Below are 24,667 nucleotides of genomic sequence, written 5' to 3'. Positions count from 1 at the left end.
TAACAGAATAATGGATCATCAGAACTATTAAAATAATATATTATTGATAGACAGGACAGAAACATGGGAATTGGTGAGTTTTTGTCGTTTCCCACAGGATAAAAATCTCCCTCGACCTCGGAATCTCCGTCACCGTCCGATCGAGATCCATCAACTTCCACCGTTCGATCATTCGACTAAAATTAAGTCGACGCGATTCAAAGGAATGTACACTACACTGCCTGCTGACCGTTCGATGAGTCAGATTTTGGTGACGTCATTATATGGGACCCAGTAAAACCTGTCGGAAGCACGTGCGGTGTTAGGTACAGTTTTTTTTTCCTTCCAAAAAACAACGGCAGGGGGAGGTAGGTTAAGCTGAAAAGGAGATGTTTCAATTGTTTCTCACAAATTAAAAACATAAAAATAATATAACACAAGGCTATAATCATTCAGCATCGTGGTCCGTCACGAATCACATTTTATATTTTTTTTATGACCCTTTCGTTGTTAAAGTGGGAAAAAGGATCCGACAACATGTGGGATTCAGATGGTGAGGTTTTCTTGCACCGCAAGAAACGAACCCAAGATCTTGCCGCCGACATCTGGGAAAGCGTCGCAGCCAGGAAGAGCTCCGACTTTTCCGGTACGGTCGACATGAAGAGGGTACTTGAGGAGATGGCCTTTCATCTCAGTCGCCTCTTCTGCTGCGAACTGCAACCAGTTGAGCTCGCTCACTTGCCTCACCCTTCTGACGCATTCCAAGCTCTCTGGCTTCTCAAATCCTTTCTCCACAAACCCTAGATGCTCTCCCCACAATGACATTCTGTATCCATAGATCTGCAATGTTTTGACAATTTTGTCCAAAACCCGGGTTAGGTCTGGTATCATATTATGAGCAAAGCTGTTGAAGAGCAAAGTTGGTATCTTCCCTCGTACACAGATTTGTCTGAAAGGGAATGTATTGTACAAAAACTGATTGAATCTATGAAGGGCAGGACCCAAACCCATATATAAGACAGTCAACAATCTAGAAAAAAAAGTTGCAGGGATTAATGAGAGTTGTACCTGGCCACAAGGATGAGATCTTTTCCTTGCCCATGTATGATGGGGTTGATACCCTCCCATTGCAATTTCAGTGTCTCTGGTTCCTTCCAAGGATCTCTGGTTAATGTTTGCAGAACCTATTATCACATACTCATCATCCACTATCATTCCTTTGGAATGTACATATATCATGAATCTCCTGCTCTTCAACACTTGCTCCTGCATTTCACAGTATCTTAAACTGAGTGTGACCAAATGAGGGCTATAACAAGAAATCCCAGAAGAAAGGCATATATATATATATATATACACACACATGTAACATATAGAGGTACCTTAACTGGGTTTGCCTGAGCTTGATTCCGGGGATTATATACATTGACGGTCGTATCAGGCACCTCTCTAGTTCCAAGACAGAAGAAGTTCAAATAGTCTTGCGGCTCGTACTGCCCATCGAGACCAACCTCCACGAGAGCCTTGTAGATGGTTTCATACATCATTTGCATGGTTTTATGCTGCAAAAACATCAGAAACAGCCCTGAGCTTAGAAGACGAGAACCAATGTGATAAATCTTTTCTCTAAAAGAAAGAAACTATCGCATAGTATAAGAGATCCACCATGAGTTAACAACCTGCCAAAAGAGAATTCTCTGAATAGGTTTGCTTGTTGGAGCACCTTCCGGCCACATTGGAATAACTATGTACACCGCAAACCTCTCCCCTGCCCTAATTTTGTTCGCTATCTTGAGCGCAATTTCCATCGGAATGAGATTATTCGCACCTGCAGGCCAAAACTCCCGCTCCTTTAAATTATGCACAGTGATGCATTCCTTCAAAAAGTTGAACATTTCCTTACCCAAGTCTTGGTTTGAATCCCAGTTGAAGGATGACCCGAGAAAATACTGGTTCTCGATGTAGATGAAATGTTGGGCAGAGCGTATGGCCTTAACATAAGCAGCATGTATGCTCATGTCTATGAGTATGTTCTTCCCACATAAGAGGTTCTGTTCCCAAATTCATCATATATATATATATATAAGTTAACCAACGTGAAGACAACAGTTAAATCATTGTCCATTTCTGCTTACTCTGCTTGTAGCTTCTCTGGGGTCCTTTGGAAACCCTTTGACAGAGCTTGAATCAATTGATCGGAAAACCTAAAAAAAATTCGATTCATGGAAAAAAATACTAACCTTTTGTCACTTCACATAAAAAAGCGTAATTATGTATGAATGTCATCACATATTAATGGATAATTGGGGACATATGACAGCACCTAGGAAAAGAAGTTAGGGCTATGCATTACCTGGACATGCCAAGACTCTCGGTCGTTGTCATTAGAAGTAGAAATTTCAGATATTCCCATAATGTCAGGAATTCTTTCTATCCTCAGTAAGGAATCATCTCGAGATGTCTTTAGCATCCCAAGTCCTCGAGGTTTTGAAGCTTTAAGCCAACGCTCCTCAAAGTTTGCGAGCACATCATAGGCAGCAGGACCATCGATCCGAGCATGCAAATCATGCCATGGTTCCCTTGGTCCATCATCCGCTGTAGTCTATTCCAACCAGAAATTCGAAATGAAAAAGAAGATCTGAGATTTTAGACAAACAGTTTCCAAGTACTGGAATGGTTACCACAAAATTCGGGTTATGGAAGTCATCTTTATGCAATGTCTGCAAGGTCCTAAACAGAGAGTGCTTAGGGGTATCATATCGTCCGTTGCAAAGATCGAGCCCACCGACAAAAGCTACGATCTTTCTTCTGTTCTGACCCGCATCAGCATCTACAATCACGGTCTTTTGATGATGAGTGTAGATTGTTCCGACTTCCTGGAATCAAGAATGACATTCCCCCCAAGTTCAGAACGATATGGCTAAAATGGAGAGTAAGCATTAATCCAGCTACTGATGATGATGATGATGGCCATCTTACAGAATTTTTTATAAAGCTGTGGCCTTTCCCACCAGACCTAGGACATAAAAGAACTTGCACCGACGAATGCTTGAGAAACTCGCGAGTCTCCTCGTCGCTTGTGCCCATCACTCCTTGCTACATTACAGCAAACACCAATTTTACTAAAACTGACAAATCACTTCTGCTTCTATTAGTCCCGAAATACGAGATTGTTAGGATCTAAAACGGTGACAGAGGCGAATAGAAAGTGTTGATTTTCAGTCTATCTGAGACAGCATATCTATATCAAGTTACCAGTCATGAAGAGAATCGAAACTGTTAGCTTCTTACAGTTTTGATGCCCAAAATGTTCCTAGAGGTCGGATCATCCCACACAAGAAGCAGCACTCTCACACCTTCTTGTGACTTGGATTTAAGCAACTCTCCCAATGTGCCATCAGTTGGATCATTATTATGCCGAACCAGCCTAACCGGATGGTAGACAGACCAGCCTGTGATATAAACCAATCTTCGAGCCTGACTTATGGCCCTGGCCACATCCTCCCAGCATCTTCCATGTCTATACTGAATTCCACCATCAAGATTTATATTTGGTAGCTTACATTCATCATCAACATGAGCATCCTGATAGAGAGTAACCCTACCGCCTTTTCTTAATGGGAAATAAGTACCGGGGACTCCGACATAGTCAGGACCAGACCCTACTCCCATTTTGTAAAGGCTTATCCTCTCCATTGGTGTGTATTGAATGGACAAACTCAACACAGCACCTGATTTACAAGGTTTCCCACTACTGTTAAGGATCGGGAAAAACCCTTCGATCTGATTTCCCGACCATAGTTGCTCGGCTGGGATTCCGACCGCTCCAATAATCTGTGAGCCAAAAATGTCATTGTCTTTCACCACAAAGTGGACTTCCGCGGCATTATGAGCCACTGGGACATCAAAATGCTGCATCCACATTGGGTTTTCGCTGTTATTCATCACGAAAGTTCTGGCAATTACAGCACCAGACACGGAGACAGTAACGTAGGGATCACTGGTGATCTTAGAGGACCTTTGACCTCCAACTTTGTTGCTGGATTTCTTGTCAAAACCGGAAAATATCTCGCCGAGCTTGTTGTGGAACATATCCATGTTAGGGAGGTTTTTAGCCTCCTTAACCCAGATGTCCAAGTTCCCGTGTAATAACAGAACCCTCAACGATCCGCTATTCGTCGCAAACGGCACAGATTGTTGGCCCTGACCATGGCTTGATCCTCCAAATGATAGATTTTCATTATAAACAGGATGACACGCCATTGAGACAAACAAATCAACGAAAAAGCTCGAGACTTGAAGCCAGTCCGATCAACTTTCCGACAGCTTGTGCAAAACCCAGAACTCAAAATCCAAAATTAGGCGACATCAAAGATCAAACACTTTGTGGGCAACCAAAATAAAGCCGAAAGAGATTATCGGGAGACGAACCAGATCGAATCTATGAACAAGGAAACCGAAGAAAGAGGAATTGGGATCTGAATGTGGGAGGTTGCGGAGACAATACAAACTTGAGAACATTAACGTCGGAAGAAAGTGGGAGGGAACGAAGATGAAGTTGACTTGGATCACAAGATTGGGAAGACTGACGGAGAAATTGAAGTCAGAACCATTGCTGAATCGTTCCGATATACGACAACGAAAACCACTTGAATCCATTGGAATTAAAGTATGGAAAAGAATGGTCAACTTGCTACAACGAATAATTAAAGTGCTTGAGAGCCAAGCCGCCACAGAGAGAGAGAGAGAGACTGCGAAGAAAGTGTTTCGTTGACTCTCGTGCGCGAAACTCCACTCATTATGAAGGTTTATCTCTGTTACAAAGGTTTAGTGCGAGAGACGAGCACTGGTATGTCTCAATTAGAGTATAATTATAATAGACAGGTGTAGTTTTTATTTGAATATAAATATTTTTTTGGCAAAGCTTATGTTTCCGGCAATTATCCGTTTTAAGCAAAAAAATAAAAAAAAACAATTACGTCTAATCTCGAAATCGCTTTCCCTTCTCCTTATTCAATAACAATGTAATAAAATTATCAGATTTAGGAACCTTCCAGGTGAATTGGTTAAGAAGTATGGTGGGAAACTTCGACTCCTTGCTGTCTCCTTGGTTTTCACCTGTCAGTTACGACTGTTTCCTTGGTTTTCACTCGTCGTCTGTTAGTTACGGTTAATTTACCTCTCACGTGTATGTTGCAAACTCATGTGCTTGGACTTGGAGTTTTCTTTGATCCGCGATACTATCCACGTCCGATCCATTGGACTGTGAGGCGTTACGGTGTCCGGTGTCCGGTGTCCGACCCGAAAAGTTGTAGGGTAGATTCCCCAATGTATAAAAAAAAAATTATCGGATTTAACACTATAATGGCTCGTCGTAACCACTTGCAATAATTAGATTATACTTTCATTCAAGTTAAAGAAGAATGAATGAAATAGGAATGGCTATGTTTAAGGAATTTGATTTCCCCCCTCAATCATAATCCATGAACTGCAAGCATATCACTTCATACACAACAATATTATGAAGTGTCAAATTTGGAGCGTTTGCATCTAATGGTATAAACCAAGTAAGCATTGCGTATACATGCATCATACTACCATATGTAGTTGTAGTAGTAGTACTAGTTCAATACCAGGATAAAAAATTATAAATAAATAAATACGAAGGTCCAACGTGCAAGTCAGTCACGCCGTCAAAACTAACGGCAATCAGAGACCAATTCAGATCAGACAACGAAAAAAGACGTGAAAATCCCCAAAATACCTTTTTCTCTTCTAAACTAGCAAATGAAATGAGCAGACGACAGAACCTTTTGACAATGAGCAGGGAAGAGAATTTTTTATGATGGTTTCTAGTACGTTTTTTTTTTATAATCAAAGATGGTTATAAGACTAACAAAACTCAGAAAGACAAAAAAAAAGATCAGCTGAAATGCAAAAAAAGAAGAGGAAATTCAAAAAAGGAAGGGGATGAATATACAGAAGGGAAATATCCAGCTGAGTAGAGGATTTACATAACTGTACACTTGGAGTCTTTGGAAGATTTCCCATCTGGCTTCGCCGTGGAGGAAGAAGGCCTGTGGCTACTTCTTGGTACCTGCAGGACCACAAGTTCCCATTACATGTGAGAATACATGAAATGAGCAAAGACTCATTTCCAACAGAAAATGCAGTAAAAGATTGGCATTACCATATCTGACTTTGTGTTTTGTCGGTTTTTTGAGATTTGATTCTAATTAAGGTTGTTTGGATATTCACATTGCAGTCAGAATCACTCCAACTGCTTGAGTTTGCACTTTGCACCAATAAACAAGAAGTACTAAAAGCTTGTCAATTTCCTAACTCCTAAGACATTCACCATGCCTAGTCACAAGTAATGACGGCCACAAGAATAATAATACAGTGGAAGAGACCCTTATCAATGTGTTTCTTAGTTATATCTTCGTAACTAAAACGAGCTACAGGAATGGAAAGGTTTGTATTTTTTTCCCTGGGAAGATATAAAGCCTATCCGATTATCGAGGACCAGAGTATAAAACTCGAGGGATGTGATGGGTTAGGAACTATCTTAAACCCTCATAATTTATTTTTCTTTATTAAATCCACATTAAAAAAGGAAGAAGAAAGTATTATGTTCTACCTGCGGGCCCGTGATCAGGCGTGAAGCACCGATGTCTGTTGGTTGCGAGGGTGTGTTACTACGCGGGCTCTGCTGCTCAAACTCTTGCTGCTGCAAAGCTATCGCCAGTTGGAGATCGGGGCTGCAGAACAAATTCAACATCAATCAATCAATCATGAAACCATTTCAAAGACCATTGATTTAAATTCCGAAATATGCACCTCCACATGAGAAAACAATTCTGGTGCCAGTAACAGACACAAGGTTTAAAAGGACTGGATTCTAGCAAGCACAATTGATTCCAGTAACTTTCAACGAATTACTTACTTGATATTCAAACCTGCTTCTGATGCACTGTTGATGCTGGCAAGATAATCCTTGAAAGCATAAAAGAAAAACAGAAGAGAGAGATCAGGTAGGATAAAGCATGGATAAGAAGAAAGGAAAAAGAAAACAAGAAGAACAGTTCAGACAGTGGAATAGAACATACAGCAGTACTGGAGACAACGTTTTGCTCGTTCCATGCACCACCTGAGCCACTGTCCATCTTGAAGACCTTGAAGTTACTGGTCATGAAGACAGTGTCACCATTAACCTGAAACCCAGTTGGCAAGTCAAAAAGTTGTAATAAAAGTCCAAATCCGAGACAGATATGAGCGCAAGATTTGAAAATACCTCATTCAGCTTTTCCCAGACCAGGTCTGGCTGATTCAGATAACCTTGATCTGTAGCCAGCAGATAAAGTTCACCTTCATACTGAAAATGGAAATGAAATTTCCTCAGATTTAATGTAAATGATTGGGGATTGACCACCAAAATACTTTCAGGTTACTGACCCCAAAGATGGCAAAAAGCTACAAATTATATCCCAAGATCCAGACTGACCTTGAACATGGAGCTGAAATGGTTATTGCGGAAGAAGACACAAAGTTCACGTTCTTTAAGCCCTTCTTGCAAACAGAAGAGTCTGGAAAATATGATCATCAATAAATGTAAAATATTCCGGTGAAGTAAAAGAACTAATTACATAAATAATTAGACAACCAGATGATATTAACACGCACCCGCAAAAGGTTAATTGACTAGCATTGTTTTCCAAGAAGTTCCTGATCAGATACCCTGGCAAAAGTCGAATAGAGTGAAGATACATCAAGGGAAAACACAGAAGCATGAGAATTAGGAGCTTAACAATGCTAGCGCTTCTGCACAGAAAGGAATCAATGTATCAATTTCCACAAATATGGGAGCATACAGACCGACCATTGCTTACCTTCTGCTGGAGTGAGGCCATCAGCAGCGGATCCTTCAGAACAAGGATGATCAGCATCGCTCTTCTCGGCTTTTCTTCCAAGAAGTGACTCACCTTCATAAACAGGCTCTTTGTCTTCACAAACTGCAGCCCCTGAGTTAACACATTCCTCACCTTCATACATGGGCTCACTGGCAGCTTCACTTATAAAAGCACTGGGTACATCATCACTCTGGGATCTGTGACTAAAATCCGAAGCTGCAACTGGCAAAAACTTGAGTAAGCAACTTCAGCTGTAGCATTTCAAAAAATACTCTTACCCATGTCAGGGATTGAAATTGTAGTAGACAATTAATTCTTCACCATTTCATCGAGTAGAGAGACACTCATGAGGTTTCTGTCATCTAATGGTGGAAGATGTTACCTGGATTTAGAGAACTACCATCCTCGGACTTGGGCAGAATCACATCACTATTGAGAGTTGTGGTTGACTCAAGATTAGTCTTCTCCACAGAGAGCATCTCAGAAGTTGCTACATCCACAGGGGTGCTTTCACTGCTCTTCTCAGTCCCTCCATCACTAATTGTCTCATCTCCAGACTTCTTATAAGATATCTGATCATGGTCAGGAGCTGCTGCCCTGCTTTCAGTGGTCGACGAGGCCAGACATACCTCTTCGCCCACATCAATCTTATTTCCACAATTCCCTGATGTATTGTTGTCACCAGATTCGGGCTGTCCAAGCTGACCGATATTACCACAATGGGTGTTAGCATGACCATCTACAAGCAGAACTTCAGATTTTTTTATTTCATCTGAAAGTGCAAACACGGATACTCCATTCCTGGAGTCTCCTCCATAAGCATCATGGATTGAAGAAGGCCCTTCCTTCTCTGACAATTGCAAGGCTCTCAACAACTCTGCTCCTTCTTCAGTATCACCTTTTCTAAGTTTACGATGCTCTGCAGCCGCAGGTGGAGAATCTTCAAAAGATCTGGTTTTTGAAAGACATGGTGAAGGAACCCCGAGTGTTGCAGTTGTCGCAGCAACAAAATCAACTGAATCTTCAACAGGATTCTGGTCACATTGAGACGCTCCATTTTGTGGCTCCAAGGCAACAAGCTCACTCATTAAAGCGTTATAAGACTTGCAACCTATCGCATTAGCGGTTTCAATATCCTAGAGGTCCACAAAGTGAAAATAAAATGAAAAGGAATCCAGAACAGATGAAACAATATACAAGTTCTTTACTATAGAACCAGAATACAATGAACCAAGAGATGGTTTGTAAGTATATAGCAGCCTATGCTTTGTATCTGATTACATGAAGAAAAAACATAACACAACCTCTAAGAATCAGGAAAATGCTCTAGGTTGTAGTCATAATTCAACATGAAAGTAACATAGGTTGAAAACCCCAAACCCAAGGCAAACACACACACAGAGAGAAGCATACACAAATGAAGGAAAACATTACAAAGAATTTGCTGCGTCTTAATGTTCAACAATCAATATTTACATAATTTGTGTATATGTGAAATAGAAGATTTACAAATGGACAAAGCCATTGAGACAAAGCATAAAAAAAAGTGATGTACCTGCGGATCAACTATCCATCCATGATATAAGGGAATGTCAAGTAAATCAAATATAGCACACTCCGGTGTAAACTCAAAATCATCAATCCTGCAAGAGTGTGAACACATTCAGATGATGGGAGAATTTTAAAGAGGTATGAGAAACAAAGATGATCAAATCACATATATAAGATCGACCTCCTGAATTTTATATTGACATCAATTCCAGTCGCAAGGCGTTCAAGATGATCAATGGCATCAGCAACATTCTGTTGCTGGTTCTCAATATATTCTTTATCTTTGTTCTGCCAAGAACAAGCAAAAGAAGGTTAGTTTGAAGACTCAGGTCATAAGAAGACACTACTAACGGGAAACAAAAAGTCAGCTGATTACATCAACATTACTATTGGAATCAATCAGTCTTTCAGCCACAAGAGACAGCAGTCTCTCTTGAGAAACTTCAGAACAGTCAGGATTTAGATTCAAGTTGTTCCTCAGGAGAAGAACATTACCTGTTACATCCAAAAATCGACAACAGACAAAACATTAAATGGAAGATGCAATACGAGACAGGCAAAGAAATCAGTACAAAACGATGAATAACCAGATTATCAACACAACTCAGAACAGGGAGAGAGAAAATATATAGCAACATTTCTCTAGCCTTCAACCAGAAACGTTCCGAGACACTGAGATATCCATTCCATAAAGCAACATTTCCATCATTCAACCTTAACCTTTCTTTCCACCACTCAATCTAACACCAATCCATCCATTACTTTTTCCGTTACTCAATATCAACACGAAAAAAACTAAAATTAAAGATATCGACACCGCGATTCTATATACTTCGCTCTCGAATCATCTAAACGAAAATTATAAACCCTAGGAGACCGAAAAAAGTGCAAGAACACAAGAGAGGCAAAGATGAACATACAGATTGCTAGGAGAGGACAAGGTCCATTCTCGTTCTGGAGAATGATAGGCGTTGTTCGTCCGAGGAACTGAATCGTCTTGGCCTTGTACATGACCTCCTCCTTGGTTTCCTTTTCCACCTCTTGCCGATTCGGTTCGAGGTCCTTCGCCTGCGACTCTTTGCTCGGAGAAGCCGAGGACGGAGGAGGAGAAGACGAAACGGTCGCCATTGATGATCCGAGAAAACAAATAAAAAGCTCAAAATCCAAATCAAATTCGACCTTCGAAGCAGCGAAAGATAAACTGGAATTTCCAGAGAAAATATTCTTCTGATCCGAGCGAGCGAGCGAGAGAAGAAGGATGGAAATTCAATTTATAGTGGCAGATCGTGAAGTTGGCTCGACCACAAAACCGAACCGAAACTAACCCAAGACCAAATTCGGTAAACGGCCAAATGCCCTTCGTTAACCCTTTTTCGGTTTATCGAATCGAACTGGAAATTGCATTGATTCTAACGGCAGTCGTCTATAAATTAAGATAAAATCTCGTTCAAATTTTACTCATAAATTTATGGATAAAATTATGAACCGGTCCAACTGCTATTTCCGGTTTTTGGCCTTTTGGAAACCCAAAACACAAGTCGTCTAAATCCATGACGGCTCGGTTTTAACCGAACAAACCGGTATCTTTAAAGCGTATCTTCTGGTCGGGAAAGGCGGATTAACGAGTATTTATCCACAACTCATCGTTACTTCCGAGGTAGGGAGAATTAATCACCTTACTGTGAATTGCAAAAAAAAAATGTTTACACATAATAATAGCAGAATATTGTAAAATCATGATTTATTAATTTATCCATAATTGAGCATTAAACAAAAACAGTACACTTGTCTTGCGGTTTAGTAACTTGCCCTTATTCCACTTCAACGCCCCATTAAGAGAAGCTTATCAGTAACCAACAGATTTCAGTCAGAGACCACTTGCCATTGGAGAGTTCGGCCGGCAAACAGGGGGACGATCTCTCCAAATGAGAAGGAGAAAAGCTCAGGAACCTTCCATGGATCTCTCTTCAGTGTCACCTTCGACGAGTTCCTGGGGACGCCATAGAAATCAGGTCCATTAAAGCTCGTGAAAGCTTCCAGTTTATCAAGTGCCCCTTCCTGAATGTGTTAAAAGAACAAACATTGGGAGAAAAAAAAAACACAGGAAAGTTTCAACAGTAAGATGATGAATAGAGTTATTACCTCCTCAAAGACCTTGGCGTATAAGGACAATGCAATGGGAGAACTGTAAATACCAGCACAGCCGTTTGATGATTCTTTTCTTCTCCTTTCGTGTGGTGCACTGTCTGTCCCGAGGAAGAATTTCTTGCTCCCGCTAGTCACCGCTTGAACAATTGCCTCTCCTGTACGATTAGTTAACAGTATGACATGAAACGAGTGGTTGTAAGGAGAGAGAAACACGGGATTTCGAAAGAAGAAGGAGAGGAACAGACTGTGCATTTCTCTTTTCAGGACCGGAAGACAATAGTTATGAGGCTGCAATCCGCCTTGGAAAAGGGAATTCCTGTTGAGGAGGAGATGTTGGGGTGTGACCGTTGCAGCCACGAATCCTGGAACCAGTAAAACAAGAAATCTACAATTCAGACATGATAATGGCAATCTCGAGCAACAGAGGTAGCGAAAAATATAGGATGAAAACAAAACCTTCTTTGCAAGATTCAACAAACTTAACAGCATCCATTGTTGTGATATGTTCCATAACTATCTTCAACTGTGGAAGCTGTTGGATCAGAGGTTCTAAAACTGTCTCAATGAAGACTTTCTCACGATCAAAGATATCGACATCCGGATCCGTGACCTCCCCATGAACCTACACAAAGACAACCCGGGAGTGTAAAGGATGAGAAAACATGAGAAACCATGTACATGTTGTCTGATGTTTTACCAGTAACGGCATGTTTTGTCGAACCATCTCCTCAAGAACTGACAAGCATTTGCCAAAGAGGTCGGTAACACCGTCTTGAGAGTTAGTTGTGGCTCCAGCAGGATACAACTTCACCCCGTAAACCACACCACTTTGCCCTGTAATGGCGAATCAAAAGCTCAAAAAACCAGAAACCGTCATATCAGAGTTTATCATATCAAAACGTTGAGAGTTCATCTTGTTCCAGAAGCTCTAAATGCTGACCAAATCCTAAGTTTAGGGATGGAACTTACTAGCGAGCTTGATCTCACTGGGACTGGTCGTGTCTGTCAGGTAAAGGGTCATAAGTGGATCAAAGCTACTCCCACTAGGCAGAGCTTTCAAGATGGATTCCCGATATGCAATGGCAGCTGCCGTGGTGGTTATAGGAGGCTTCAGATTCGGCATCACTATCGCTCTCCTGAAAGTACTCGCACTATACATATATACAACAGACCCTTTTCATCAGATCCAGCACGACCACAAGAAAAAAAGACTGAAATGGAGGAATCATATGACACATAACATAGGCAGAGCTCTATGGGAAGCACTAGATGAAGGAATTCATGTAGCCAGAATCACTTAAAATCCAATAATTAATTTTTTTTTTAAAAAGGGAAATTGGAGAGGGAAGGGAATGGGATAAGACCTGTGGGGAGCAACAGCATGAAGAAGATCGCTGTCGCGGAGATGAAGATGCCAATCATCAGGTTGGGTGATTGTGAGTTCCATTCTTGCTGCTCAAATCCCAGTTCCTGAGATCAAAATGCCTATATACACGAAACCCACATGCCCTACACTCACTGTACGCCTTTGGATGAAACGAGCAGTGAAATAACGAACAGAGACTAGTAGAGAAGGGAACACGCATTGCAAGGGGGAAAAAGCCGAAGTCTTTCATCATCTGAAGACTTACCAAAACTCGCCTTTTCCAAAACCCAAGAACAACAAATTAAGATGCACACATCCCCGAAAGATCTGCAATTTTTGTGATCCGATCAAATGGGTAAAGATCAAGTATTCGGATGAAAGGAAAAGACTTTGTGTTTGGAAGGGAATAAAAACATACGGGTGCTATCGAAAACTTCTGGGTTTGGGATTTTCTCTTTAAAAAAATCTAAAAAGTTCGTAAATTCCCGATCTTACATGGATTGAGAAGTTAGGGTCCGATTCCGCCTCCGGGTCACCGAGTTAAACGGCGACACGGCGGTGATCCGGGATTCGCAGGTAAGCTCCATGATCATCATGCCATTATCGAAAAAATTAAATTATTAAGCAGCTGACGGAGAATTACTCTGGCCAAAGAGAGTAACACTAGTAACCCTGCTATTTTCTTTTCATATATTGGATTTTTCAAAGGCTGAAAGATTTGATTTTGGTATTGAGTATGAAGAATTTATATCTAGGGAAAAAAAATATGAACAAATGTGTCGTATTGGACCAGTTCACAGGGAAATTATAAAATTTAGAATTAAAAAAAAAACTCAGTTGCTAAGCCTTCATTTCAATTTTTTTAATCCATTAGTCAAAGTCTTCTTTATAACGTTTTCCTTAATAGTATCCATTATCGTATATCCGTCCAGTGAATAATCATATCGTATATCTATCCATTATTTAGACTTCACATTTGAAATTACCATCGACATCATTCTGAAACATTTCAATATTTTTAAAATATTAATATAAAACATTTTAATATTATTAAATGAATTAGATTAAATTAAAAAAATTGATATTTATTTCCCATATTTTATAAAATTAGGTACTTATATTAGATTTTTTCTGTATCAAAGAGAAAAACGCGGATGGAAGTGGGAGTCAAAGTCAAAGTCAAAGTCAACAATCGGACAAAATGATAAAGATGGAGGACAAATGACAGACTCTGCATAACATTATTGCGCTGCCTAAGCTTGATTCGCTTCGTTTCAATGGCGGGTTCGGTCTTCCTCGACGCCATTTTCAGGCGAAGGAAGAAGCATATGGTGTTCAATAGTATGTATATCCGTTTCTTCTCCAACTCTCTGGTTTCATTCATGTAAATTATAATTATTGTCAGATATATATATATGGACTGTCTCTGCAGCCGCCATGGAATTCGATTTTCACACCATTAGAGCTGCAACTAGTGGGTTCTCGGATATCGTCGTATTCAACTCTCTGTACAAGGTTTCAGTCACGTGCAACACTTTCCGAGAAACTGAAACTTTCCCAGGAAAATTTCTTCAAAAGGGTTTGTTGTTGTTGAAATGTCTTTTTAGGGCAAGCTTCCTGATGGACAAGACATAGTAGTGAAGATACTGTCCAGAGACTTGCCATGGGTAGAGAGAGTGATTCACAGTGAGTGCCGACTGTTATCAAGGCTTCAACACAAGAATCTGATCAACCTCGTTGGCTTCTGTAATAACCGAAACAGATTCTACCTCGTCTTCGAGTTCATGCCTAACTCGAGCCTCGACAGATTCATTCACGGTGAGTTAATTAGTTCATCTAAGTTCTAACGCTCGGTAGGATTCTTGTGTATGTATGTATGTGTATATTGGTTTGAGTTCATATTTGTGTATGTGCTTGTTAGAACCTTCAAGGGCTTTTCAAATTCCATGGGAGATATGTCGAAACATCATCGGAGGCGTAGCTCGAGGGCTCCGTTACCTTCACGAAGAATGCGGGTTACGCGTTATTCACCGCGACATCAAACCTGCAAACATTCTCTTGGACGCGGAAATGAACCCGAAAATCGCGGGGTTTGAACTGGCAATGCAGACCCGAGAAATCGAAAGCGAAAACTATAACACGGAAATCGCAGGGACGGCGTAAGTAAAGCATAAGTTATACACACCGAGATTCTTACTAATCTGGTGATGAATCAAGCAAGATATTTTGCTAATGATTGACAAAAATGTATTTTCAAAACATGTTTTCAGAGGGTATTTAGCTCCGGAGATCCTTACTTCAGGACGTTTTTCGGCTAAATCTGATGTCTATAGCTTCGGAATTCTGATCTTGGAGATCATCAGCAGGAGGAGAGTTCTTCAACCCGAGGAACATCTCGTAACCTATGTAAGTTACATACACCAATATCTATAACTTATAATTATAATCAGACTCTCATACCATATACAATAAAATAAACTATTGCTATAGATTTAGTACTATCTCTATAATAAACGTTCGTTTGTGTTTTCAAAGGTCCGTAGATGTTGGAACGAAGGAAGATCACTCGATATCGTCCATGAAGATCTGAGAGAAGACGACTCCATAACCGAAATCACGAGATTCATACACATTGCTCTGCTCTGCGTAGACGAAAACGTGGAGACAAGACCTAACGCAGAGACAGTTCTTCACTGGTTTAGTTGCAGAAGCTCTGCAGCTCTGCCTCTTCCCTCAACAATGGCGTCTTCTGCGCAGTATGAGTCTCTGTCTTCTCCCACCAGCTCTGTGACATTATCGGACAGTGAATTTGTTTAACTGCTAAACGTGTTTCATTACATGTTCTTGAATGCATAAAAAAGGCAGAGATATATCATCTGTTTATGTGTGTTACAATACAATATTCACGTCTCTGTTATTATTTAAAAAATTGCTTTTCCATTATGGTTTAATTCAAGAGTTTGATTGGTCAAAAAAATGTTCGCTTTGGATTTTCCTCATTAACAACACTAAACAATCCAAACCAATGTTTTACGTTTTCGATTTCATTGACAAATCAAATCAAATCAACATAACCGGTAATAACCGACTAAACCGGTAGAATTCCTCTAATACTCTACACAGAGTTAAATAGAACACTGAAGGAGCCGACTAAAAATGGTCGAATCAAAATTTAATTTTGTCGTTGGACCACCTTATGATTCGTCGTCGGATATACTAATCCTTGAATTCAGAAAACTTAAACATCAAATGATAGGATACAGCCTGTTAATGCTTTTTTGTGGATTTAGCCCACCACTTATCTCTAAAAGCAAAAAACAAAAAGGACCTAATTTCAATCTAACTATCGAACCGGTTCGTTATGGCCTTAACCGGAACCGAATCTGAGTCTTGTGGTACCGTACGACCGGTTCGTGCTTTATCCGAGACAGATGGACCCAAGAAGACGGTCTTTGAAGCAGCCATTTGTAAGTATCGGTTCAAAGACACATAACGAAACTCATGCACTGCCGAAAATGGAGGCCACGTGGCATCTCTCTCGTTCAGAATATAGATCCGAGTTTTGTTTTGTCAAGATCTTGTCACAGAAGTTTGGAATATGAAGCAAACTCTCTAAAACCGCTTCGGCGATTGTTTAGCCTTACACGCTTCAAGAACCCTAGTTATCGGGAAGAAATTCGGAAAAAAAGGGAGCGAAAATATCACAAGGGCGAAGATTAAAGCGAAAGCAAGCTCGATTTGGGTTCAAAGTTACAAGCTTTGATTGGGTTCCTGTGTTGAGCACGGAAGAATTGCGTGCGATTGAATCGAATCTCGCGAAAGGGTTTCTGTATTTGGGTCTTTATCTGCTTGCCCGTATCTGCAAAATTGGATCTTCGAATCGGCGAGAGAGAGATTATTGGATAGAGATGTGTAGTTTGGCGCCGAATCTCTTGCTCCCGATAAAGCTGAAACCTTCAGATGCACAGAGCAGTTCGCTCTTCGTCACGAGCAGAAGATCCAAAAGGAAGAACAAAACCATCGCTCCTGTAAGGTTTCTATCATTTTCCTGGGAAAATTTCTGGTCTTTTGGGGACTTTCTCGCTTAAGTTATGTGTTCCTGTCATCTACAGTCTACGCTGCTTTTTGAAGCTTCTAAACCAGATTCAAATTCCAGTTCTTCACGGGTTTTACAATTGTTTTGTAAATTCGTGCCCTTTCAATTTTGGGTTCTTATAATTATTTCGTTGGTTAATCCATCTGAAGCTCTGTTCTGTTTCTGGAAAATCCCACAAATCAAAATCCAAGGTTCTTTTTTTTTCCCCTGACCGAAGAACAAAAGTCTCATGTGTTATTTGTCTTGTCTCAATTTGGGATACTGATCTTCCTTTTCTTGAGAAACATATTCGATTGTCCGGTTCTATTGATTCAGGTTGCAAGACTGTTCGGGCCGGCAATCTTCGAAGCATCAAAGTTAAAAGTGTTGTTCTTAGGGGTAGACGAGAAGAAGCATCCATCAACTCTGCCAAGAACTTACACTCTCACCCACAGCGATATTACCGCCAGATTGACTCTAGCCATCTCTCATTCCATCAATAACTCTCAGGTAAACCCTAAGCCCTAAACCCTATCCTCTCTGCCATATCTGCAGACATAAGCCCAGATTCATATATCGACGACATATAGATACATACGTGTATCAAAACGTGACATCTCTTGGGATTTGGTGCATTTTTTCAGTTGCAGGGATGGGCAAACAGGTTATACAGAGACGAGGTGGTGGCGGAATGGAAGAAAGTGAAGGGGAAAATGTCACTCCATGTTCATTGTCACATCAGCGGCGGCCATTTCCTTTTGGACCTCTGCGCCAAGCTGCGCTACTTCATATTCTGCAAAGAATTGCCAGTGGTAAATCCTCTGACAAATCCTTGGAATCACCGTTCTTTAGTTCGCCATTATAACACAGAGAGAGATGGGATGACTGTAGGTGTTGAAGGCATTCGTTCATGGAGATGGTAACTTGTTGAACGAATATCCTGAACTACAAGAGGCTCTGGTGTGGGTATACTTCCATTCCAACGTCCCGGAATTCAACAGGGTCGAGTGTTGGGGGCCACTCTGGAGGGCTTCGTCGCCCGATAACGGCGGGAAAATCCTGTCGGAGGAGCGGCCTGAGGCTCAGTGCCAGGAGGAGTGTGAGTGTTGCTTCCCGCCGGTGAGCTCGATCCCGTGGTCCAACGGTCATTCCGGCGGCTGCGAGCCCGGTGAACCGAACGGTTACTGTAGGATCCAGCCGGAGGGAATTGCTCCTAGTGATTAATATGGTTGATCGTTGACGGTTGATGGTTAATGATGAATGTTCTCTTTCTTCCTTTCTTTTTGTTGGTGGTTGGAAAAAAAAAATGAAGTGTGTGGTGTTCGGTGTAAGTACAGCGGTCGTTTGGTGTTATAGGATATGTATATTTTAATGAATTTTAAATTTTTTTAATTATATGTTAACATTATACAAGATCCAAAGTTTTGAGCGTGCCATGTAATTGAAAGTAAATGTTAGGAGAAGGGAAAATATTATATAAAAAAAAAAGAACATGTGAAAGGAAGGAGAAACGTGTAGGCAGACGACCATGACCCACACTTCGCCTTGACTTTTACATTTCGCTCATCTATATACAAAAATCTTATATCAACATCAACAATAATATATATATATATATACAAATTAATTTAAATAAGTAATATATAACTCATAAATCCCTTGATATCTTAAATTCAAGCTCCAAAAATGACCCTATCCGTTTTATCAAACAAAACGGGCGTTGACCGGAATGTGTTAACCGGACATGGTCCAGGACCAGTACTAACTCCGGTTATCGCCTGATCAAATCTATCAAACCTTTCTACAAGTCGTTTCATCTTCCTCTCTCGTCATTAACCACTGTAACAAAAAGAAAGATGGAGACTTTGAGTTTAGTTTTTGGATAGAGGCAACAAGATATATAATTATATATATATACAGACAGTACAAGACTAAACCATTCTACAGGACAACGACCGCACTTCAAGAACATAGATCCGATCCAATCTGTACATACACAGGAAGTAAGAAGGGGAAAAAAAACGAAATTCTACAGCAAAAAATTTCAAAGGCGAATCTGAAGCTGCTGCAACTCAGGAGGTTGTTAAACTTGCCCCCACTTTGGTTTGGTTTGGTTTGGTTGAGAAGAGAGACCAAAACACAGCTATTAATGGAAGAGAGACAATCAGCTCTTGTTTGTGTTTGGTGTTGTCTGCCATCACACGTGTTATTTTCACCTTATCGTCGTTCTGCCAAAGGAAGACGCCCCGATTTCGCTCTCCGTGTTCTGATCAATTACGTATCGGTCAGTTTCGGGATAAACGGGTTTTGTTTATTGGTCGAAGGGTGAAGAGAAAATGGGTTCATACCTGAGATTTTGGGGAAGGGAAGACATTCCAGAACCTTAGAGTCTCATCTCCTGCTCCCGTCACAATCGTCTGCTCGCAACAATGTCGAAACATTATTAAGATCAAATGCCAACAAACAAACTCTAGAGATTGTTGATTAAACAGAAAAGTCCATACTCAGAGGGAATGATAAGCTGTAAGAAGAAGAAGAGAAAGACAAACCTGTCCATCGGGTGAGACAGCAAGATAAAGAACACGGTATGTGTGACCAGTGAGAGTCGCCAGCTGCAAATCCCAGAGCAAGAAAAAGGCTTAATCTGAGAACTCCGTCCATAAGATTTGTTTTCAAAAGGGGAAAAAGGGAAAGAAAAACAAAGGAAACACCGTAAGTGAAGACAAAGCTCAAATGCATACTTTTGACATGCTCGGGTATTTCCAGACGATGATTTGGTTCTGAGAGTATCCATGGGTACTGACAAGCTCGTTTACGTTTTTCGACCAGACCAGATTGCATACCTGCCATTCGTAAAACCGAGCGATAAGCCCCCAAAATAAACCTGACACGAAATGTCTACCTTGTCCTCAATTGCATTTATGCAATTACCTGACTGCCAGTGTCCATGCAACTCAAATGAGTATTGGTGGTCGTGTTCCAGAAACGAATGCATCTATCAGCAGTACCACCGCCCGAAGCAAGAAGTCCATGGAGATGGGGAGACCAAGCAATGGCTTTAACAGCTGCTGTGTGTTCACAGTATTTCAGAACCGGTTGAGTTGAATGTTGGTTCCATACTAAAAGCTGCAAAATTTACAACAGTTGGCCAGTTAACATAGGAAATATATGTATATGCCTTTACCGAAAAGAACCAAAGTAAACTAAAACGAAAATATTTTTTACCTTATTGTCGTTTCCTCCTGATGCCAGCTCACGGTTGTCATACGACCATTTTAGTCCGCATACCTCAGATTTGTGCCCTGATAGCTTACTAGCGTAATCTTCTGAAGCCCGTATATCTCTTTGAAGAATACTTTTGTCTCTGCTACCAGAAGACAGAACAGATGAGCTCCATGCTAGGGCTCCGACTCGTAGACGATGACCTTCCATTGTCCTTATTCTCTTGCACCGTGATGCATCCCAGATCTAAGTCAGAGAAATAACAGAGAGTGCTCATTAAAATCACATCTGACATACTGCCAAAGCTAATAAAGAAAGTCCTCCACAGAAGAAACATTCGAGAGTTTTTCCCTGTCTAGCCAAATGTTTAACTTCACTCTAGTCATGGCCAAAATATTTTCCGCCTTATCCATTCGGGATTGGACGTGGGACTTCGTCTGAATAGTTTCAACTCAGGGATTATTATAAAAAAGCAAAGACCCAACTTAATGCAGCCCAATATGATCGGGAGGACTATAAGAGCATATTAACATCATCTTGCAGTAATGCAACTATCTATACAACTTCCACTGAAAGAAATGTTATGCCTGCAGCCTGCCATTACCAAGAATTCCCTTCCTAATGTGCATCTTCACATACACAGGTTCATAAGTATATGAGAGTTGACATATATGATTTAAGGCTAATGTATGTGGAGTTTGATCATCTAACCTGTACTTTCCCGTTACTAGTTCCAACAGCCAGATGAGTTCCACGCAATGCCCAACCAACTGAGCACACACTATCATCAACTCCAAGATCGCATAGTTTAGTTACCTGGAAAACAAAAGGAAGATGGCCTATTTAAAATCCTCAAAGCCATTGGTCATGCATTAGGCAAACGATAACTCACCTTGCTACTACAAGCGTTCCACAAATACACGCAGTTTCCCAGTCCCACTGCAAGAACATTCTGTCCAGACCAATCCACAAGATTTAAGTAAAAATCATCTTGCAGGGCTGGTGCGTCCAATACCTAACAGAACGAATAAGTGTTCATCATCATCTCTTGCAGGCATTACCCACATTCACTAAATCCAGATCCAATTACATGGCAGGGTATTGTATATCATCAATCAAACAGTCAAACATTGTGAAACCCAGAACTCCAAATACTTCGTTCATAAATACAAGAAAGAAGAGAATTCAGATCAAATTCAAAAGTCAACAGTGCCCAAAACCATCCAAGAACAGATCAGTCTCACCAAAACCACAAGGTCCTAACAAAATCCATGTTTGACCATCAAAAGGATCCGCAAACCCTAAGCCCAGAAGCTATCTAACTCTAGATCATCAAAGAATCACATAAATTCCACCAAGATCCAAACCCTACAAACAAACGACGCACCTTATACGGAGACCGCGGCACTTTCCTCGGCGTCTTGACAGGGCTATGGCTAACACCAGGAGACTCGTCGGACCCAAACGGCGAGAACGATTTCACAGGCCGCTGCGTCTCCGTCTTATACCGGAAAATATTCCGCGACGGAGAGAATCCTGCAACATCCCTCTTCTCTGGCGTGTCCGGTCCGAACAGCGCAGCCCGCAAGAGGCTCGCGTACGAACCCGACCCATCTTCCTTCCCCTCCTTGTTCGGCGACGGGGCGAGATTAAAAAGTTCGAAATTGGACCCGGATCTGCTGGGAATAAACCTGTCGGAGTATATCGGCCTCGACGGTGAAGTGTAGTGATTGGCGTTGATTAAACGATTGATACGGGTCTCGAGCGAAACCGTCGGTCGAGTCATCCACGCTGGGAGATTCAGCTGAGAAGACGACGTCGTTTGCTTGGTCGCCTTGGGATCTTCCATGGTTTCCCCAGGCTTCTTCCAGAGTTTTTAACAATGGCGACTGATGAAATGGCTGTGATTATTTTTTCCTTTTTTTATCTTTCCTTTTTTCTCCCTTCCCGGGAAATCTAGGAGAAACAGAAAACGTAAAGTGAACTGGTGCGACGGAGAGAGAATCCAGTGCGGTGGGGTTTATAGTAAGAGGGTAGGGTAAGTCCTGATGGAATCGGGACCGTTAGATTGGACTTGGTTATCTGGGCTTTTATGTTAAGCCCACAAAGGGGCATTTTTCTCTTATTTTGGGCTTTTAACCATCTCAAAATTCGGACCAGCTGTAAACATTTTTCAGCGAATAAAAGAATACAGAGTTGCTTGTTTGTTCTAAAGCAAGAAAAAATCACCATTACTTAACAAAAGATTGCATGCATCTTACGACATAATCATTTGCAATAATTAGTATTATGCTTCTCTATAACAATATCATAATTCCCTAGTAAGATAGATTTGTATAATGTCAAATTATATATTATATAGTTGACGTAGACTAAAATTAACTAACAGGCTATAGAGAAAAAAGATTTGCGATTTGGATGAACATTTTCTTGAATCTTACGTATATAAATCAAGATACAATTAATTGATCGGACTAATCCGTTATTATGTTCAAATAAAAAGAATAAGGACGACTATACCAAAGGGAATGATGAATATAATAAAGTTCGACGTTATTCATATATAGATATAACATATAAAATACTGGAATTATATATGTTTTCTACGTATAATCCCAGATGAATGAATTTCCTAAAAATAATGAAAAGGAATATTTTTTTTTTTTCTGAAAACAAGAATCAAACAAAGGTAAATTAAAAAATTATCTGAAATGAAGGACGATAATTGTTAACAAAATACCTATCTGGGACTGGGAACACTTCTTGCACCAGAAGAAGCAGGAGCCCTAACATGACCCACCATTGAAACCTGGAGAGCTTCTTCTTCATAAGCTCTCCTCTCCATCTCTTCTCTCATGGCTTTCTTCTTCACCTTTACCACCATCGCTACCACCAAAAGCCCCAGCAAAAACGCCCCTATCCCGCCGCCGATCACGCTCCCCACCGCCACTTTCCACCTGCTCAATCCGCCGTCTCTTCCCGCCGCCGGAGAATCCACCACTCCGCCGCCGTTTCCTCGGCCCTTTTCCTCTCTTCTTCGAGCTTCTATCACTAATGCGTAATGCCCTTGTGTTGTTCCCGTGCATACGTATGGCGAAACTTGCTCTCTGAACGTCGTATTACCGTTGCCTTTGAAGCACGCGCACATGATGGAAGAGTTCATCGTTTTAGGGTTTGTAATTGCCTTGATGTTCAAGAAATCTATCAAGATCGGGTTTTGATCCTTGCCCTGAATGTTAACCTCGTAAGGGTTGTTAGCTACGCCGTCGGGGTTAGCGTTGTAGGCTAACAAACCAAGAACCGGAGAAACGAGCTCGTACCCGTGACCGGTTAGGTTAAAACCGGTGGAGTAAATCGAAGACCAGTTCGAACCAAGGTTCTGTTTCACCAACATGACTCTCTCCGCGCTTGGTTGGATCGTTACGCCAGGACCCATGTGAAATTCTCCGATTCTTGCACCGTATCTTCTCAGACTACCGCATCTGAACTTCACCGTCTCGATGCTGATTCCCGAGAAATTCAAAGGCAGGCGGATTTTCTGGATCGTGCCCGTTTTCAGATGTATATCGAAGTTTCTGAACGTGTAATCTCGGACAAGAAGATCGAGTAGATGTGCAGATTGGATTGTCTGTGACTCGGCTTTATCCGGAGATTGGAGAAGAATGATGATGACGATGATTACGATAATGAACAAAGTGATGAGGAATGAGCCCATGAGATGAAAGATATACAGAGATTCTGTGGTTGAAGTTTGAAACTCTCAAGTTCGCAATGGAAGGGAGAAGAAGAGGAAGAGAGAGAGAGAGAGAGAGAGAGAGAGAGAGAGAGAGAGAGAGAGAGGAAAGTTTCTGTAACCGATGTATGTATTGTAATTTATGGATGATACTCTTATAATTACAAAGTTTTAGCCCGACGGTTACTTGCAAGTATAGGAGTAACTCAAACCAGAAAATGTTTTACATAAGAAATCCAAACATTTTTATTCCATAAAACCCGAATAAATATTTGTTTTAGAGATGTCGAGAAAGGCTTTGAATTAATCCATAGAAAGAAAAAAAATTACGAGGTCTACCGGCCGAGAAAACTTGGATAAATGATGATGGAGGCATGGAAAGATGATAATGATTACACAAATTTAAAAAAAAAACGAATTGAAAAAGAAAAGGGAGACAATGGCGTGCAATGACTTTGCCCTTTGGGGCACTGTCCGGTAGATGTAAACCATGCCTTCGTCTTCATTGCATGTTCCCCACTTTGGTCGTTTTTAGACATACGACTATGAGTGTGTCTTCCATTTGATCTTTTTTTCCATTGATTCAATGATTCATACGGTATTCAAATTCGTCTAATGATCACTGTTATTCACATCACATGCATGCATGAACACAATAACATGGATTCTAGGTTTCAACATAT

General features: G+C 40.9%; 7 protein-coding genes across 11 annotated transcripts; 2 read left to right on the top strand and 5 right to left on the bottom strand.

Annotated features, from left to right (window-relative positions):
• Positions 1–352: 352 nt before the first annotated feature.
• Positions 353–4,791, bottom strand: LOC104814211 (phospholipase D gamma 1-like). Its single transcript, XM_010542145.2, has 10 exons — positions 3,271–4,791; positions 2,959–3,075; positions 2,661–2,855; positions 2,333–2,581; positions 2,115–2,183; positions 1,883–2,030; positions 1,659–1,807; positions 1,362–1,541; positions 1,048–1,245; positions 353–819 (listed from the first exon to the last, which is right to left on the bottom strand). Exons 1-10 carry the CDS (start codon positions 4,240–4,242, stop codon positions 526–528), a joined length of 2,571 nt encoding a protein of 856 aa, XP_010540447.1. The 5' UTR covers positions 4,243–4,791; the 3' UTR covers positions 353–525.
• A 1,008-nt stretch (positions 4,792–5,799) lies between these two features.
• LOC104814202 (ubiquitin carboxyl-terminal hydrolase MINDY-1-like) lies at positions 5,800–10,689 on the bottom strand. Of its 2 annotated transcripts, none has more exons than XM_010542123.2 (13): positions 10,361–10,689; positions 9,817–9,935; positions 9,622–9,728; positions 9,445–9,532; positions 8,272–9,025; positions 7,869–8,111; positions 7,663–7,717; positions 7,484–7,565; positions 7,274–7,354; positions 7,089–7,193; positions 6,926–6,975; positions 6,620–6,740; positions 5,800–6,076 (listed from the first exon to the last, which is right to left on the bottom strand). In XM_010542123.2, exons 1-13 carry the CDS (start codon positions 10,566–10,568, stop codon positions 5,990–5,992), a joined length of 2,100 nt encoding a protein of 699 aa, XP_010540425.1. In that variant the 5' UTR covers positions 10,569–10,689; the 3' UTR covers positions 5,800–5,989. The 2 variants fall into 2 exon arrangements, with proteins under 2 accessions (XP_010540425.1, XP_010540434.1); XM_010542132.1 differs by having other exon boundaries at positions 7,869–8,105; positions 10,361–10,687.
• A 451-nt stretch (positions 10,690–11,140) lies between these two features.
• Positions 11,141–13,670, bottom strand: LOC104814179 (dihydroorotase, mitochondrial). 3 transcript variants are annotated; one of them, XM_010542101.2, is made up of 9 exons: positions 13,373–13,670; positions 13,220–13,281; positions 12,953–13,073; positions 12,558–12,739; positions 12,286–12,422; positions 12,045–12,210; positions 11,834–11,950; positions 11,583–11,743; positions 11,141–11,498 (listed from the first exon to the last, which is right to left on the bottom strand). In XM_010542101.2, exons 3-9 carry the CDS (start codon positions 13,033–13,035, stop codon positions 11,304–11,306), a joined length of 1,041 nt encoding a protein of 346 aa, XP_010540403.1. In that variant the 5' UTR covers positions 13,036–13,073; positions 13,220–13,281; positions 13,373–13,670; the 3' UTR covers positions 11,141–11,303. The 3 variants fall into 3 exon arrangements, with proteins under 3 accessions (XP_010540403.1, XP_010540396.1, XP_010540412.1); XM_010542094.2 differs by having other exon boundaries at positions 13,450–13,670; XM_010542110.2 differs by having other exon boundaries at positions 11,295–11,430; positions 13,220–13,431.
• Positions 13,671–14,183: 513 nt separating this feature from the next.
• On the top strand, positions 14,184–15,905 carry LOC104814165 (cysteine-rich receptor-like protein kinase 45). Of its 2 annotated transcripts, none has more exons than XM_010542074.1 (6): positions 14,184–14,295; positions 14,387–14,469; positions 14,562–14,772; positions 14,876–15,113; positions 15,225–15,360; positions 15,490–15,905. In XM_010542074.1, the coding sequence occupies exons 1-6, from the start codon at positions 14,232–14,234 to the stop codon at positions 15,769–15,771; spliced, it is 1,014 nt and encodes a 337-aa protein (XP_010540376.1). In that variant the 5' UTR covers positions 14,184–14,231; the 3' UTR covers positions 15,772–15,905. The 2 variants fall into 2 exon arrangements, with proteins under 2 accessions (XP_010540376.1, XP_010540368.1); XM_010542066.2 differs by having other exon boundaries at positions 14,199–14,295; positions 14,360–14,469.
• Positions 15,906–16,471: 566 nt separating this feature from the next.
• On the top strand, positions 16,472–18,412 carry LOC104814157 (protein STAY-GREEN 1, chloroplastic-like). The gene is made up of 4 exons (XM_010542053.2): positions 16,472–16,982; positions 17,366–17,539; positions 17,674–17,841; positions 17,921–18,412. The coding sequence occupies exons 1-4, from the start codon at positions 16,863–16,865 to the stop codon at positions 18,251–18,253; spliced, it is 795 nt and encodes a 264-aa protein (XP_010540355.1). The 5' UTR covers positions 16,472–16,862; the 3' UTR covers positions 18,254–18,412.
• Positions 18,413–18,917: 505 nt separating this feature from the next.
• Positions 18,918–22,189, bottom strand: LOC104814142 (protein FIZZY-RELATED 2). Its single transcript, XM_010542027.1, has 9 exons — positions 21,639–22,189; positions 21,144–21,266; positions 20,963–21,067; positions 20,255–20,497; positions 19,961–20,155; positions 19,771–19,872; positions 19,579–19,641; positions 19,378–19,446; positions 18,918–19,295 (listed from the first exon to the last, which is right to left on the bottom strand). The coding sequence occupies exons 1-9, from the start codon at positions 22,098–22,100 to the stop codon at positions 19,242–19,244; spliced, it is 1,416 nt and encodes a 471-aa protein (XP_010540329.1). The 5' UTR covers positions 22,101–22,189; the 3' UTR covers positions 18,918–19,241.
• On the bottom strand, positions 22,120–24,194 carry LOC104814149. The gene is made up of 2 exons (XM_010542040.2): positions 22,992–24,194; positions 22,120–22,207 (listed from the first exon to the last, which is right to left on the bottom strand). The coding sequence occupies exon 1, from the start codon at positions 23,964–23,966 to the stop codon at positions 22,992–22,994; it is 975 nt and encodes a 324-aa protein (XP_010540342.1). The 5' UTR covers positions 23,967–24,194; the 3' UTR covers positions 22,120–22,207.
• Between the last annotated feature and the right edge of the window lie 473 nt (positions 24,195–24,667).

This window comes from Tarenaya hassleriana, unplaced genomic scaffold (assembly GCF_000463585.1).
Source record: "Tarenaya hassleriana unplaced genomic scaffold, ASM46358v1 Cleome1, whole genome shotgun sequence".
NCBI lineage: Eukaryota > Viridiplantae > Streptophyta > Magnoliopsida > Brassicales > Cleomaceae > Tarenaya > Tarenaya hassleriana.
The sequence above is the reverse complement of the archived record's forward strand: the minus strand, read 5'-3'. Positions and strand labels throughout refer to the sequence as shown.